Source organism: Ammodytes marinus, assembly GCF_949987685.1.
Source record: "Ammodytes marinus genome assembly, chromosome: 15".
Taxonomy (NCBI): Eukaryota; Metazoa; Chordata; class Actinopteri; order Uranoscopiformes; family Ammodytidae; genus Ammodytes; species Ammodytes marinus.
The window spans coordinates 17644556-17662732 of NC_137219.1; the positions used below are offsets into that span (position 1 = coordinate 17644556).

Genomic DNA, 18177 nt, shown 5'->3' on the forward strand with positions numbered 1-18177 from the left:
CAACTGGACAGGAGTGTAAATTACTCAAATTTAGCTGGATTAGCGCACATGTTTTTAATCTGTCAAAATGACGCACTGCCTTCAGATTTTTCCATCGTTGTCAATAATATTCCATCAATGACTGAAAATATTCTGTTAACGTGACTTCTGCTCCAGATCTTAGTTCTTCTGAGGTCTCCATCACAAAATGTCTTCTTACGTACCTGCTCCCAGCTCTCTTTCACTGCTCCTTTCAGTGGAGAGGCTAAGGCCATAAATTGAGGGAGAAGCCTCTGTATAACTATACATACTGTACCTCATATCAATAGATCTTCAAATTCCAGATGCTGCACTACACTTCAGTCAGGAAGGTACAGCAACTGAATCCCAGCGAATAGACCACCAAAACCAAATCCTAGACGAACAGGGAGCGGAGCAGCAGCAGCCTTACCTGGACGCCTACCTTGGTGAAAGGGCTCCCGTGGGAACTCCTGGATGAGAGGGGAGCATGGTCCAACGTGGTCGTCAACTCCATCTCCAAACTCCTCATCAGACATGGTGTCGTTCCTGGAGTCATCGCTGCCGATGTCCAAGTCTCTCCAGTAGGCGCTGTAGTCCATCTCTTCATCCTCGTCCTCTTCATCAGAGGAGAGCAGAATGGAGGGGATCTCGCCTTCTGAATACTGGAAAGAAGCCTCGCACGCATAGTCATCATCATCATCATCATCATCAGAGTACAATGGGTGGACATACTCACCTGCTTCACCTGCAACAACCATCTCACCCTCTTCATACTCTTCATCGGAGGAGACGGGGAGGCTGTCATGGAGGATGGCTCTGACCAGCCAGGAGGGCACTGCAGCACGTCCAGCCATGCAGTCGGCATCCTGAGAGGAGCAGCCTGTGTGGGGAAGGGAAGATACATGCACGTTAATACTGTTGTAGTGTAAATATAGCCTAAACAGCCTACACACTGAACAACGCTGTGTAACTGCTAAACAAAGAAATGGTTGACTGGCTGGATTACTTGTAAAAGAACATACAAAGGAGTCAAGGACTATTCCCTAACTGATAAAAGGTGAAGAAATTGCAACTGTGCAGAAAAACATGGACTTGTCTTGAGTGCACCCCAGGTCCCTTTCCACTGATGTGTAAAAAAAATATTTTTTTCCAGCAAAAGCACACAGCGGGAATTAAGATGTTAAATGGTTGTATTCAGTCAGATTTTTTTTTTTTTACATTTAATTTAGTTACAGTTACATTTAACAATTAAACAGCCAACAATACAATAAGGCAAACACAGATACAGTGTGAGAAGGCAGCCCACGTGGCTTTGTTTACACTTATACATTCTGCAGCTGATGTTCTTAGTACATTCCCTAGGAATAATTCATTTCCATGGTGATCAAGAAACATATACTTGTTGCATTATTCAAAACATTTCCACAGTCCACTGGCATGCATAAAAAAATATTTATTTTACAAGCATAGGCACACAGCAGGAATTTAAGTAAAATTGTTGTATTCAGTCAGATTCAGTTAAATTTAACAATTCAGCATCCAACAATCAAATAAGTCAAACATAGATACAGTGTGAGAAGGCGGCCCACGTGGCTTTGTTTACATTCTGCACACTGACGTTCTGACATTTGCTCCGAAGAATTCCATAGTTTCCATGGTGATCAAAAAAACTTACATTTTGTCGCATTATTCAAAAATAATTGCCTCTCCCCGTCTTGTTTTGGTAAAATTTCGAGCCCAATTTTGACAAAAATAACCCCCTCAAACAAAAATAACAATGTTTTCATATCACTACATACTTGTTGACACATTCTGAACTTTTCCCGGGACTTTCAATAAGTTCCAAAACATGAAATAGTGATTTTAAAAGGAGTAAACCTCGTCTAGGGAGGCTATTCTCACCAAATGTGTGTCATTCAATAAAGTCAACCAAGTTATTCACCGTCAAATGAATAAAACATATTGTTTTACTGGAAAATGCTTTAGCATGTTTTAGAGAGATTAGGCTATTTAATAAACAAGAGGGGGAAAAGATTAATTTAAAAGTTATCTTACCTCCGATGTGCTTGTCTGACACAGGGGCAGCTCCAATCAGCAAGTGTTCCTCACAGACCGGTGGTCTAGGACGACTCAAAGCCATTTGAACAGTTATTAATTTCTTGTTATGGTAATTATCCGCTAGTCCGCAGTAATCCACCAAAGCAATGAAAGTTTTCCAACAGATGTGTTTCGTTCTCCAAAAAAAGTCAGCTTTTCAGCGTTCAGGTTTTTTGCAGTGGGTCAACTCGTGTCGAGTTCAAGTGCAAAAGGGAAGATTCGATCGATTGGCAGCTGTTTTATAACCTCGGTTCATCGTCATCACGTTGACTTCTTCTGACGCATCCACGTGCGCGTGCGGTAGGCTATGTCATATATCTATGGTTACATGTGATTGAGCAAGCGAAATAATAAATTATATAGGTTTATTATTACTAATATAATATAATTTGATATAACATAATCATTAAAAGCCTAAATTATAACAATGTATAAGATTAAATATATTATTTTAATGATAAATCTTATAATGTAACATAGGCCTACAAGTAAAATAATACAATAGTTATTCATTATAATATAATTCACATCTAATATTGAATATATACAAATATATAATTAATACAGACCAATCATAATTCATTTTTAACAGGCATTACACAGACACACTTTTCCAAACTTTTTCTCCAAAAATTTAATTGCAGAATTATTTACACTGGATGACTTCAGCAATGATCAAATTACTCAAAATGAGGCAAAAATCTTTCAATAGCTCAGCTAGGAAAGAATGGAGGAAAATGCATATGTCGATGCAAACTACTCAAATAATACAAAAGATAAACCAAGAATACGTTAACTTACACTGAAATAACAAACATTGACTAATGCACATGTGATGCACTTAAATAAATACATGACACATCAGTGGGACAATGTCATACGTTTTAACCAAATCAATAAATAAGCCTACATTCAGAATCAGTATTTCGCATGCCATCATATCAGCTTATAAAACAACCATAACAAAGTAAAAATGACAACAAAACATGAGCAAATGCAGAAAATAGTTATGTTTCAATGAAGCATATATTATATATTTATATATCTATATATATTTCTTTACAAATAATGAATATTTGGCATTATATTCATCCTCACTATAGATATAATATACAAGAGATGAAAATAGTTTTAGCTAAACGACTACTTTTTTCATTTGATCTAGTAATTCTAGAGTGGTTTCACATTCCAAGTTCAAGGAAGTGTTGTATCAGTCTATCTCAATGAGTCTGACGCCCTTTCCATGGCATGGTTACCAAAAAAGTTTCCTTGAAATATTTCACATCATGGGTTCAAGAGTTAAAAGCACATAGACAGTCGTACCGGAAGTGAGGCCACAGATGTCGAGATACAAGACAAAATGATAGAAATATTTGATTTGATGTGGGAAGAGGTCGGGGGATGGCAGTAATGGTTTGCTTACAAGAATCTGATGAAGGATAGGATGTCTGTGAAGAATAATGATTTTACAGTGTGCTGGGTAAGTCAGAAAAACGGCACTTGTAGTTAATTGCTGCCCTCATGACATTAAATCTGGACACTGAAGCAACTTTGCCCAAAATGCCCTTTGGAGTTTTCACAACTTTTTGATGGGTGAGTAGAAGTTAAATATTTTTTTAACTTAATCATTCCCACAGGTACATACTTAATTACATATGAGGAACCCTCCGATGCTCACAGAATCCCATGCACAGGCACATAAGTGTACGTCAACCAAATGGATCCAACCTAAAATGGCCTCTGAAATATAGGTTTGAAATTGAAGGCCCTTTTCAACTGTGCATGTGTGTTCTAACCTTTTTGGACAAAAAATAGTGTGAAAAGGTAAGAAAAAAGAAAAAGAAAATGATTTGCACTGGTACACAAACTTTAACCAGACATTACAGAAAGAGATTGTTTTCATAGTTTAGAAAATGGCTCTGAGAGTAGGAGTATCAAGATAGTACTGCCCCCCCCCCCCCACCCCCAGACTGTATGATTTCTGAAAGCTCAGTTCTTAGTATTTACTAAAGGTATGTGTCTCTACTTGACATCTATCCTCTCACAACGATTCCACTTCATATACTTTTAAATAGTTCTTGCTCTTGCTTACGTGAATGCTTCCTGGAGGAGCTAGAGATAAGGCTTTAAACCTAAACAAGGTGGTGGATCCGCTTCACCTTGTATTCACAGCCCTGGTCAATTTGCATAAGGGAGACACTCTGCAGCCTGCAGTCAAACAGACCGATGGAAATATGTGTAGTGCTGATGCTTAAGTTCTACAGTACAGGCCAATATTCAGCAATACATTTATCAACACAAGCTTTGAAATGACTCGGAGGCTATTTGCTTGATCTCACCAAGGACCCACATCTTACATAAGCAGCTTTGCTTAGTCAAAGGCAGGATGAAAAATATACCCAGCGCAGCGCATAGCGATCCTCACAGAACAGCCTTCCAGCTACACAATACCAGCAGTTTGGAGATCAGTGCGGAACTCTCGTCTCCTCTAAGCCAGCATATGTCAGGCCGAGTCTGTCTCTCTCCTGTCTGCCTGCCACTGTGGCAACAGCAGGGGAACGTCTCTGCTCTGCCAACTGCCTGGCATCACACACCCCGATGCTTTCCAGAAACCCACTGTCACACTGTTTGAGGTCTCGGCCTCTGCAATGAAAAAAAAAGCAGAAATCTAGATAGGTGTGTTTAAAAAAATAATAAGTAATGTGTCACTCAGCAGTTATTAAAAGCAATACTTTTGATCTATCAAACACTGAGTTTGGTTAGTTGGTGATTTGTTGGATTGAGTCTTAGCACTCCAAATGTGTTGTCTGAGCTCTGCTACAAGAATGTAATGAAACATAAGATTGTCTCATGTATTTTCAATACAGTGAATGGCTGATTTGAACAGTGGAAACAAATAGGAGGAAAACAGACTTTAATATACTTAGAAGTCATTGTGGGCCTACATTTAAATATGCATATGGTTAAAAGATTTTGAAATTAAAAAAATACAATCCATAGCACAAAAAAGGTACTTAGACCTACTGCATGTGCTATGGTATGATACCTAAAATAAGTGTGTTTGTGTGTATGAGAGAGAGATGCAGGTCAGGCCACAGTTGGATAGTAATAAGTCCAGCCACATTGACCCCATGATTCACCCTCTCTTTTCTGAATATGTCAGCACTGTGCAACAAAAACAAGATACACGCATAGATATCAACAACAGGCATTCACACACACAGCAAATATTCAAATCCAGAGAAATGTAATTTGTTTTTACTCCTGTATGATACATCTCATGATGAACACTGGAACAATCACTCATAAGTCATAAAAATAGGTTTTCAAGTGGTATCGATAAGCCAACAGCGCATTGTGTTGCATTTATCTTGTACTGTGTTAACTAAATAAAAAGCAGCACCATTAAGTTGGTTGATTATCCAAGGTTTTTACCAATATACTTGAGTCTAGATGATTTTCATATAACTCTGGCAATAAACTGAAGACTCGTGGTCAAGGTACTGGAACCAAAGTTGCATAAAGAGCAGCAGAATTTTAGCTTTTGCTAAAAGATAGGTTTAACCTATATGAGCACTATACTTATAACCACCTCTACATTAATTATATGACCACTAGATACTCTTATCCCCATAAGTTCAGGTTTATTCAGTTTCACACGACCATGATTGGATTGTGCCAGCTATTCGTAAAATCCATTACTCCGTTTGTGTGTAAAGTCCTTCCCAATTTCTCAATAGCTACTGGCTAGGTTCAAAACAGTTATTTATGTTATGGGGTAACACCCTAAAAACATTAGCTAGATAGCATTTAGTAATTTTTTTTTTTATCGTAGTAGTATTCAGAGTTGAGTTAGTTGAACATATCTGACAATGCTCACTTAACTCATGGATTCAGCTATTTGACCTGCACATTGTCAGCATACAAATTTGAGGTGTGTTGTGCCATTTAACTGAAATGTAATTTACATTTTTTACAGTTTACATATTTTATTAAAAGATACTTTGAATGTCAGGTTAGCTATGTCAACTATATCTCTTTTACTCTTCAATCTAATCGGTTCATATATAAGCAAGCTAATGTTAACTTTGTAAGCTGGATTAGTTAGCTAGTTGCTCCGCGTAAGTACTTAGTCAAACGTAACCATATATTTGTTTGTTTGGTTGGCCCGTTAATTTAGTTACGGAGATCTCCATTTAATGTTAACCCTTGTATGTCATCCAGGAGGTCTGCTTAGTTTGAAATTACAAAGAGCTGGTGCAACTGTTAGCCTAGCCTACATCTCAAAATTGTTATGGAGATCAAAGGCAATTAAAGGTGCTGTAAGCGGAATGGTTCTTTTAGCTAACTTCCTGTACTGCAGTTAGCGGTCCCCTCGCTCGTCCCTACGTCACCACATTAATGCACTGCGGTCTTCTAGCAGCGAGTTATCTAGCATCATCTCAGATCCATAAGTGTGATAAAACATGATAAAAACCATCAAAACAGACATTGGGAAGGATTTTTACCTGCTCCGCCATTGTAGGCCGGTATGAATAAAGAGCGATTTAACACTTATATTAACATAAATAAACCGCTTACTTCACCTTTAATAATATCTAACTACATCATGTCAACTACATCATAGCCACCGACAGTTCAAATCGTTCTCCTCAAGAATTTATTTTCAAAGGTTGTGAGTTATTTAAAACTTACTGCTTGCATCCCCCTGGAATGCCTTTGCCCCAATTTTGTTTAATTATTTCGCAGTCTTTCCTAGAGGGATGGTGCGCAGTTAAGAGACCGCTTCAGGAGCCTTTCAGCAATACAGAACTTTTCAAGAAATATGAAAATTACAAATAATTTCTTTCTTGTTTATGTTTTTTTCTATCACTCCTCATTAACTGTGGATGAGGAGGGCGCTACTTGACAGGGCCCAAGATAATTATATTAGATGAAAACACCGCAGTGTTTTTTAATGTGTGAGATCAAGCCACTTTATGTATGCAACTAATCTAGCTTTGTCAAATACAATAGAAAGGGCAGGCAAGCAGTGGACACGAGGGGGGTAATACACACAATGAGTATTCTTCCCGCTCCAATTAAAAAAATACAACAGTACTATTGTGAACTTGGGTATGTACATTTCCCTTGGAAATAGAGATAATTGTAATAAGTGCATAAGTGCTTTTGTCTACACATTTTGATCTAAGGAGTTACACAAACCTTCATAGTTTTTTTCTACTGCATTGACATAATGAGAATGTTGGCACAAGACTTGTATGTTTTTCAGCTTCAAGTAAATGTCAATATGTGAAAGTTGGCAACATGAACATGAGATATATAGAGGAAACTTGTTTGAAATGTGCATGTTAATGAGCCGACAGATGTCATTCTTCCACCAATCCAGACCAAGAAAAAATATTTGACTACAACCAGATTGGATAGAAAGCTGCAATCTTTTTTTAAACACTGACCAGTCCAGAGCTTATATGGGCTGCCTGAATAACCTTCAATGGGTGATCAGTGCCACATGCACAGAGTTGAGGTATTTCAAGCATTGGCACTTTTCAAAGTTGTGAAATTACAACAATTTTGTGATACTTAGCTTGTAATTAACATATACCACCCCATCCTCCCTCCCCCCAAAATAACAAATAAAACAGAAATATTCATAATATAACCTTAAATTACTGTAAATTACATACTTTGAGCATCTTCGAACAACTTGAAATAAATGCAATTTCTCTCATGTACTAATTTTAGCTCAAAGGCCTGGTTGCTGGTAGGTTTTTCAAAGCTGCACTTTTTTAAACGGCACTTTGCAAATGCTGAGGAACTACTACAAACGCACCCATCCAGGGCGTTGGATGAGAGAGCTTGTAGGCTGGGTATCATGATCACCAGCAAACCAGAGAGAACCCAACCGATACCCACGTCAGACACACACTCCACTAACACTCATTCAGGGCAATGGGAGAAGAAGAGGCCCGGCACATCCTACAGACCGATGGGTGTGTTGGTGATGGGCACTGAGGATGGCTATCGAGATCAGAGAACAGATGGATGAAGGAAGAGTAGAGAGAGAGTAGCAGACAGTCTAGAAAAAAGGCTAGTTTTTGAAAGTTGTTTGAACGCGGGTGCAGGGAGACGTGTTGTTGGCCCCCCCGGACCCAATCATCTCAAAGTCTAGTCTGAGCCTCTGGAATATAGATCTCGATGCTGTCTGCTCTCTCCGAGGATGAGTTCTGCCGGAAGGAGGATGCCCGCTTGGCTGCCATGAGCCGCCGACGCGCCTCCTGCCGGTGCCTGTCTTGGAGGTCCAGGGATTTCTCCCTCGTTATCAAACTCTTCTGTCGACCTGTCTTCTTTGGTACGGGAACTGGTGGCTGTAGGAAGACCAGAGAATAATTAAAAGGTGGAGTCAGCGATTCTCGGGAACGCTTGCTTTTGAAATCACTTTTTTTTGTCAAAATCATTAAATATATCTCCTTGTTATCTGTTTCCTGTCCGTACTGTGTGTGAGCTGCGAAAAGATCTGGTGTTAATACACATAGCCTAGCCTCTGTAAACTGGTATGCCAACAAAACAAAGTAGGGCCCACCATAGCCTGCACCATGCCCGTTCACAGAGCCTATGGTTTGGTGTTTACACTGGATTTCTTTTCCAGCTCACACACAGTACGGATAGGTGGCGAGTGGATTGTGAAGGGTTTATTCATTGCTTATAGAGTGCCAAATAAAGCGATCCCCTCACCTTCTTCTCTGGGCTGGCTATGAGCCTCCAGTTGTTGTTCTTGATCTGCTGGAGCTCGTCAAACTTGACAGAGACGTCCTCTATGGAGAGCTGCAGCAGGTCCCAGAACCCAGCCAGGTCCTGAGAGGTGGGCCGCGGCATGGCACTGGGGTCCTACGAGGGCGCAGGAGAGAAGAGGTACCATAAAGATTATATATATGTCAGGGGCGGAATTGAGTTAAAAAGCCAGATTGTACCTTCAAGCACTGTTATGCTCCAACACACTTAGCCTACAGACTGACCATATGCTTACTAAAGAAGAGTCATGACCACACCATGTATTGTAGTTCAGCTAAGATCCACTAGATGTCCTTATCAGACACAAAACAGGCATGAAGTCCAGTTAATAAATGGATTTTGGTTGAGATGAGGTACATTTTCTTTTTATACAGGTATATCCCATTGAGTCCGAAGACTCTTTTGCAAGGGAGACCTGTTCCCATTTACACGTTACCATTCACACACACATTCATACACCGATAGCAGGCTAACTATCGACATTCACACGAGGCAAGGTGGGTGAAGTGTCTTGCCCAAGGACACAACAACTATGACACAGTTGGCAGGGCGGGGATCGAACCTCCAACCCTTTGATCATCGGCCGACCCGCTCTACCAACTGAGCCACAGTCGCCCCGATGAATGTGCTAAGGAATAATAAACTGCTTTTGTTAGTTCAGTTATTCTCGTCACTCCATCCCGGGGTTTGAAAGAAACATTGAGGGGCTCTCCATTGTGTTTGCCACTGTCCTTCAGTTTCTGCAGGTTTAAATGAGTCATGTAATTTTGTGATAATTCTTCATATAATAGAATTTTACATAATAGAAGAACCCATCTTTCTGTTACATGATCACTGTTTAAAAGCCGCTACATTTCTGCTTCCAGAGATATGAACATGGATGCTTGAAAAGAAATCACACGAGCTGTTGTGTCACTATAATACATCATCAAAATGCAACCGTTATACAGAGAGAACATTTGTGGTCCAAAGTATTTGTGCTGTGATCTCCTCTGCTGAATTCCCAAAGGATTATCCCCGCAGTTTTTAAATATATTGCAAAACAAGGCCTGTGATTAATATTTTGTTGCAAAACAAAAATTATACCCATTAATAACACAACATGAAATATTAAAACTATACAATCTTCTCTTTTTGTTTGTTGTGTGCTTGTGTGTGTGCGTGTGTGTGTGTGTGTGTGTGTGTGTGTGTGTGTGTGTGTGCGTGCGTGTGTGTGTGTGTGTGTGTGTGTGTGTGTGTGTGTGTGTGTGTGTGTGTGAGTGACAAAGATGATAATGATTTATGGAAATTATCTTGAACCAAATGTTTGCATATCATTAACATTAATTCATTACAGATTTGAATTTATTCCAATCTAAAAAATATTAACTGAAAACAGGTTATCTGAGCAGAAACGGATTCTTGCTTGACTGATCTATGGTGTAACACTATGAAACGCAGCATTGACTCAATAGTCTCTTAACACAAGGAACTTCTTATATACAACATGGTGTGGATCAAGGGTTAGCTATCCATACATATGGCCTATGGACATTCAGAAGGCACTGTTGAATCCATGAGTGAGTGCAATGTTTGCTTTATTTTCAAGCTGTCCAAGTGTTTAAGATAATTGTTGTTACAAAAACCTTTCGGACTTGACTATTTTCACAATCTCTTCCTAAATACCTACTACATGTTGTTATTGCAAATAATGCTCTGACCATAGATTCAATTATATATACTGATAACTGTACTTAGAAAGTATATGCAATTAAGGGCTTGCAGAACTTCGAGATTAATCTATGGATCAAGCAAATTGTTTACGAACTGCATGGTTGCTATACACTTGTTTGGATGTACAGTATGTATTCTTTCCAGAGTTTAACACAACCTGCTCTTTCAGATGGTTTTAAGATTTTTTCCACTCTGTCTCAAGCCGGCCGAATTGGCGACTTGAGCTCTGTCCGATCCCAGATTCCTACTTCAAAAACACATCTGTGAATGGATGTGAGGACTCAATAACCCAAGGCACATTCTCACACTCGAAACGTTGTGACATTTAGATAAGATTGGCTGGCGAAGGGATCCTATGGTTGAATGGATTGGTATTCCCTATGATACTGTCATGTGAGCCATGTGTGTTTTTCTTTTTTTTCAATCATTTGATTTCCAGTGAATCTATCTGCTTTACGATGTTGCATTTTGTCCTGTCATATCACACTGTTTGAACAAGAAATATATCAGAGCTGCACGATACATCTAGAAAAGAAAATGTTACAAGAAACCAGCTCAAAATGAGTAAACCAGAAATCCACTTTGACAAATTGTGCATCAGTATATTAAACTGCGTCAGTGATACTGAGATTACAGTTTAGAGTAACCTTATTATTCTATTTTTTTTTAGAAATCTCATGTAACACGACTCCAATCCCATTTGTCACATTAGTATTCCAATAGAGTCAAACTTCTGCTTTGCTAATTTGTATAGTATGAAGATATTAGCATAATTCTCTTTTGAACAGGGAAAGATTTGATCTAAATGACTCCATATTTCCATATCACAGTGTCCATCATGTAAGGTAAGCGGGAAACAAATTAAACTTCTCCTATCTGTAATTACCGAGGGAGTGCCACAGCACCTCATCAGCTTAATTCTGACCCCTGAACTTGTGATGGAAAACTTGAAAACTCTTAAAGCTTTGAATATCCGGAGCTGACAGATTTGGGAGGAATCGGGGAGTTTTAAGCCCTGGCTGAGTCGGTCTGTGCTTCTAAGACCGCAGCTCCTCCCAGAGAAGAGCTCCAGTATTACAAACACACAGTATGTCTCAAGCTTTATAAAGTTGATCCACAATGTACTGAAAAGCAGTTAGACATCTCATGAAACTTTTTTCAAATTTTTTGGGGGTATTTCATTTCACAAACAAAGCCAAAAGTATGAGGTGAATATTGCTCCATAGGCTTTAGTCATGTGGAGAAAATGCTGCAGATTTTGATAAAAAATGTAAAGTTGTTTCTGGAAAGTTGCATAATAATATGGTATGGTGGTCTTCAGCGGGACAAAGACAAACATGACTGTCTAAAAGGCTGCTTCCCTATGTCTAATTCATGTGCAACAGCAGTTTGTGGCGGCTGCTGCACTAAAAAACACCATCACTATCACCGCCCTAGCTTCATTTGAAAGATCGGTTACTTGGCTCTGATCAATAAAACGAGTTGTGAACAATGGATGAATAATATGTGGCGGAAATCCCTGACCCTGAGTGTGTGCGTGTGTGTGTGTGTGTGCGTGTGTGTGTGCGTGTGTGTTTGTGTGTGTGTGTGTGGAGGAGCAATAGAGCGTCTGGTTTTCTGGATATGTTTTAGGTCTATTTAAGTTTGGCTAGGCCTCCTGTTCTTCTCGCCTCAGGGCAAAGCTGCATCACTGTAAACAAAACCCGTCCACGCTCATGCATTGTTCATTTAAAAAAACATTCAGGTCACACATAAACCTACCAGAGATTGCTATCGATTATTAGCGTTGTAGCTTTCCACTCAATCAATGATATTCAGGGAGCCTTGATTCAGTTTGCTAGTGCCGGCTAAAGCATTAAATGTGTATTGAAGGTATGGGAGCAAAAAGTTTGTGTAGACACATAAAAGGAGAGTGGAGATATGTTTCTAATGACAGATCATTTCAAAGTTGCATGCCAGTGTTTTTTAAGACACACTCTGCAGATGGATCATACACATTTTTTCTTCCCTCAATTTAAATTCAGATTTGATCCCTCTGTATTATGCTTATAGAAAATAGTCGGTCTCAGTATTTGAATTCCGATCCCAAACGACAACATTGGATTTCACCATGTGACTTGAATGCTAAGCTTTTCTGTGTTGCGATGAAAATAACAAAATCTGACTTTTTCGACTGAGACTGAAATATGATTTATTCTATGCAATGTGGACACAATGGATGATGTATTGCTTTGAATAATGAATATGGCAGCTGGTTAATTCTTCTCACCTTCATGTCTTTTTCACCTTCTCTCAAACAATTTCTTCAGTTAGTATGCTTTACCATTCATGGGTAATCTTACACAAATTATGTATGGCCACATAAAGACTGATTGCCAATGATTGTGGGTAATTATGTAGATGTGATTGCACTTGACGATGGTCTTGTTTAATGTTTTTTCTACTGTTTTCATCTACATATATTAAAGATAATCTGATACTAGTTTCCATTTAAGTCACTTATTTTCTGTAGTAATACATTTGACTTATATTACCTTTGACCATATCACAATTTAACTACAATAAAAATTAGAAGACAATTTAATTTACACACACACACACACACACACACACACACACACACACACACACACACACACACACACACACACACACACAAACACTGAGAGGTTTCTTACCAGGTTTTGCTGACACAGCCAATAGAATTGCTGGAATTTCTGAGACATGAGCAGCTGAGCGCTTCCCACTGCACTTCGGATTTTGCCTAGGACTGAAACACACACACACACACACACACACACACACACACACACACACACACACACACACACACACACACACACACACACACACACACACACACACACACACACACACACACACACACACACACACACACACCGCACATGAAGTACACCACCTATAGTAGAGTGCCATACATAGCCTCGGTACATGACATTTTTCAGCATAACACTCACTCTCTTCCGACAGGTCGTTCTCTTCAGCTTCGGCCTCCATCTCTTTGCACCAGCCCTCCATCCTCTTGGTCTCTGTGTGGAGCAGCTGCATGAACCAGCTCCCGTCTCTCCTCAGTGCGGGGGACACCCTGCCCGACTCGCCCGTGGCCGTGCTCTCTCGTGGGGAGGGGGGTTCCAGCTGCCAGGTGTTCTCGCTGGTGGTCTCTCTGGGGCTGGGGGGCTCGGCGGGGGTCCGGTAGTCCTCGCGGTAGCTGAAGAGCCCCTGGGTGCGTACGGTTCTCACTGCCCCGTACTGGGTGGGCGTGGTGGGCTCCGAGTGCCGCTGGAAGCCCCCACCGAACTGCAGGCCTTTGTCCTCCATGATAGGGAAGCCCTCCAACTCCATGTCGGCCTGCACACCCGCGGTCACACTGTTGGAGCGTTTGAACCTGCCCTGTCTGTGGTATGATGACATAGATAAATGCAGAACACAATCATTTTAGCACACATGCCACATTTGCAAATACTTTGTGCTGCTTTTACACTGACACCTTATTGTTTAAGGTGGACTGGAGTCAGCGTTTCCTGAGAACGCTTGTTGTCAAAATCAATGAATATCTCCTCATGATCTATTCCCTGTAGCCTACATACTGTGTGTGCGCTGGTAAAAAAAATATGGTGTTAATACCCAGCCTAGGTGTTAACTGGTATGTTAACAAAGGGTATGTAAACAGGGGCCCACCTTAGCTAACAACATGCCCGTTTACAGAGCCTAGGCTGTGTATTAACACTGTATTGATTTTCAGCGCACACACACAGTAGCCTACGGAAAGGTAGGAGATCATTAAAAGATATTCATTGATTTTCACAAGAAGTGATTTTGACAGTAAGCATTCTCCAGAATTGCTGACTCCCCCCTTCGATAAAAGTGAGGGCAAACATCACAGATTCAAGGCTTTTCTATCCCACAATCCCAGAAACATTATCTCACCCTTTCTTGTCATCTTCCACCTGGATCCCCACAGAGTGGTACTCCCGCGAGCCTTTGCTTTCAGATTCAGAGTCCGTAGCTGCTTCCACCTAATGCGAGGAAATGAAACAAACCAAAAGTGTTCCTCATTATGTGAGCTACTTTTTCTCCGAGCGCTTCTTGGTTTATTGGTCTGGGACTGGACGGAGCACCTTAACTCTACTCGGCTTGTCAGAAAGTAAACACTGCATGATTTATGGAGGCAGCAAAGGCAACAAGACGAAGAGGTTTCCTGCAGAGGATTTTAGGTTTCTATGGAAGTAAATCTGAAAAATGAAGGCGGGTGAGCTGGATTTTATACCACACACTATATGAGATCTTAAAGGGTTCCGTTTAGCTATTAATGTAATAGCCCGAACCAATGTAGCCCCAACTGTTAAAAGACTACAACTTAAACCTGAGATTCATGGGGATATGTAGTCTTTTATGAAAAAGTTGAATATGTAATGTGTACGCTGCAAGAGATCATTCTCATGTTCTTTGAGTACAGCTCAGAATGGATAGTTATGTTGTCACATGTAACTTTTAAAAGAGGGAAAAACCTGTGACTTTATATTACGATATTGTAAAATAACTGGAGGTTTAATGGAAAAGCTGTTTGTGGATATATTCAGAAAAACAAATACCTGAAAACACATGGTACTTCTCAAACACTAATACAAATATTCTATAATAATATATCATTTTGATAACTTTTAGGTGACTTGGCTTATCTTTCGTTCATAAGGATTTTGGTGAAGAACATTGTTATCTTAAAGTGAAGAATTAAGCAACCAGGCTGAGTAGAAAACAAAAATCCTGATAAGTATCTTTTTTTTAAGATGATGAACATGGGGTTAAAAACATAAAATAAATATGCCTATAAATAAGAATCTATAATGTATTTTTGCTGCTGCACATATCTAATCTTCACTCTCAAATCACTGAAGATGTTTTTTTTTGTGTGTGTTTAGTCTATTTGCATTTGTTTTCTCCTTTTTCTGAAATGTTATAGACTAATTAAGTAACTGATTTAATAAAGAACATATGTAATGACTACGGAATAACAGCAAACCTCTGAATTATCGTAGGTTGCGGTGCTTTAAAAAACATAATTTTTAATTGTGAAACTCTTTTGGCAGGATATAGTCCATGATTATGTGGAACCCCCTTACTGGGCACATGAGCGGAACATGGCAGCAAGCCATAAGGATACACTCCTGTTATAATCAATGAGTGTCACACCAAGCCCATCCATGCAAAAACAAGACGGGCGTAATACAAAAATCTAAAATAGAATTGAAATCTATTTTATGCGCGTTTCTGTGACCGTCTGCACCAGAATCAATTAATATATGAGTGTTTTCACCACATACGTATGTGTGTATGACAGTTGATCAAACCCTTTCTACCCTTGTATTTAATGCCATTCCTGCATACAATTTGATTGCAGTCCACCAATAAATTGTTTCTCCCTGCAGTGTCTGAGTGTATGTTTGTGGTAAATCAGCCCCACAGTTCTGGGGGACTGTTAATTTGTGCCACACAGCCGACGTTATGTTGCCATCGAAAAAAACGGTGTAATAGGAACTCAACTCAAGAATTATCCCTTAAGTTGGTTTCAGATTTACAGAGCTATTTGGCATCTTTCAGCTCATTGTTTTGCAACTTAACTGTTGTGGATTACTCCCACTACTCTATTCAGCATCTCCTCTGACACAGGCAATGTTTTAGTGACATAGATCTGAGACACCTGTTCTACGCTCCCTCAGGTGGCCAGAAACACACGTTCATATGCTAATGTTGCTCCATTTTAGCTTTGATGGGTAAATAGGCAAATGTTGGTTTAGCCATATGAACTTCATACAGGGATAATATGTCACTGTTGTGTTGTGCTGTCCTAAATTGCCACTCCACAAAAACAAACAAATAATTTTGAATGAAGGCATGTTGTCCTTTTGGGCGGTTGTAGCTGAAGAGATAGAGCACTCATCCACTGATGACATGGTTGGCATTTGATCCGCATCGCTTGCCACAGTGTCCCTGGGAAAGACACCGAACCCCCAAATGACTCCCTATGGTTGGCCAGTGCCATGCATGGTGGTATGCTGCCATCACCATCTAAGAGTGTGCGTGTGAATGGGGGAATGAGAGGCAAGCATTGTAAAGCCACTGACAGTGTCTGTGATTTCAGATAAAAGCGCTATATAAATGAAGTCCATTTACCATTCCACAAAGAAAAAGGCTCATTACTTATGGTTTGATATAGAATGGATTGTTCTTTGTCAAGTATGCACAGCTGTGTGGCCCTACAGTAGTTACACAGTGACAAATACGGAAACATTAGTGGATATTATGGGATGGGAAAGAAGAGTCACCGATGATGTTGATCATTGCTGTGATCCTGATCCAGCCACACTAGGCTCAGAGACTGTTTATGGCTGCCTGGAGCCTCATGTTTCACCCGCTTTATGGAAACCCTGTCAGTGCTCACCATTTTTGGCCTTTCCATCTGTCACCTTTTCCCCGTTTGTCCAATTGCTCATATCTCCCTTGTCTAATTTCTTTGCTTTCACTTCACTCTTTGTTTAGTGTTCAGCATTTCCTGCCGGCTTACTATAATAATCATTTTCGCCCTTTCGCTGCCTTTCTTTGTCTTTTGTCATTCCAGTATTTCTTCTTTAGTGCCCACTGAATCTCCCCCCTCCCTCAAACTGTGACAGTACCAGGAAATGGTCTGCAAATCAAAAGTCTTATGGTACAGACAGTGTGCCGGGACAAAGACAGAGAGAGACTTATGATTATAGCACTGTCATAGTGAGCATGTTAGCCAGCTGATGTTAGCACTGCTGAGCCTATAGCACAACTTCAAAGAGCTGCAAGAATATGGCTTAAACCATACATCTGTGTATGTTCCTGTTATGGCAGAAATATCATCCCTCCACTAGAATATTTTTCGGAGAGTCATCCAGAAATGTCCATGTGAGACTTTCAGAGCATCTGTCTGACATTCATACATCCTCAGTTCAATGCTGTATCATGACTGTATGTGAGTGAGCCAAAGTCACTTGTTCAAAGTACATAAGGAGAGCCTCTCTTGTGAGGAAATGTCAACCGTAGTTTTGGTGTACAGTGGTCAGTATTAGTGACATTTTGGGACAGTCATTTTGTATTCTGTCTGGCTGTTTGAGAGAAGCTGTTAGCAGTGGGGGAAATGAATGTGGAGCAGCTTGCCGAAGTGACCTCCATTACTTTGTGTTAGAAACAGAGCAAAGTCCACCTCATGAATAAGAGAATGAGTTTCATGTCTGTGGATTGATGGATGAGGACTGAAGAAAGACAAAAACATCCAGGAGTCTGTGAGATAATCTGTCTAATAGTCTTTATAAACAGAGGATCTTGTATATCTTCATAGAAATACTCTGGTTTTTGCGCACACACACACACACACACACACACACACACACACACACACACACACACACACACACACACACACACACACACACACACACACACACACACACACACATTTTATCTATCCACAGTCACAATGTCAGCAGAGGTGTGGACACTGAAGCCATCAGCAGAGAGTCAATACCACCGTGC

The 18177-nt window shown here is 40.1% G+C and overlaps 1 protein-coding gene across 1 annotated transcript in view; it reads right to left on the reverse strand.

The window, feature by feature from the left end:
- Positions 1 to 8258: 8258 nt before the first annotated feature.
- Positions 8259 to 18177, reverse strand: part of dlgap2a (discs, large homolog-associated protein 2a) — a gene marked incomplete at its 3' end in the record, with an annotated part of 148544 nt that continues 138625 nt past the window's right edge. The window contains exons 10-14 of the mRNA XM_080042981.1: positions 14551 to 14639; positions 13581 to 14017; positions 13281 to 13372; positions 8833 to 8985; positions 8259 to 8465 (exon numbers count right to left, since the gene is read on the reverse strand). Coding sequence (XP_079899107.1) covers positions 8259 to 8465; positions 8833 to 8985; positions 13281 to 13372; positions 13581 to 14017; positions 14551 to 14639 — 978 coding nt within the window. The remainder of the gene's footprint in view (positions 8466 to 8832; positions 8986 to 13280; positions 13373 to 13580; positions 14018 to 14550; positions 14640 to 18177) is intronic.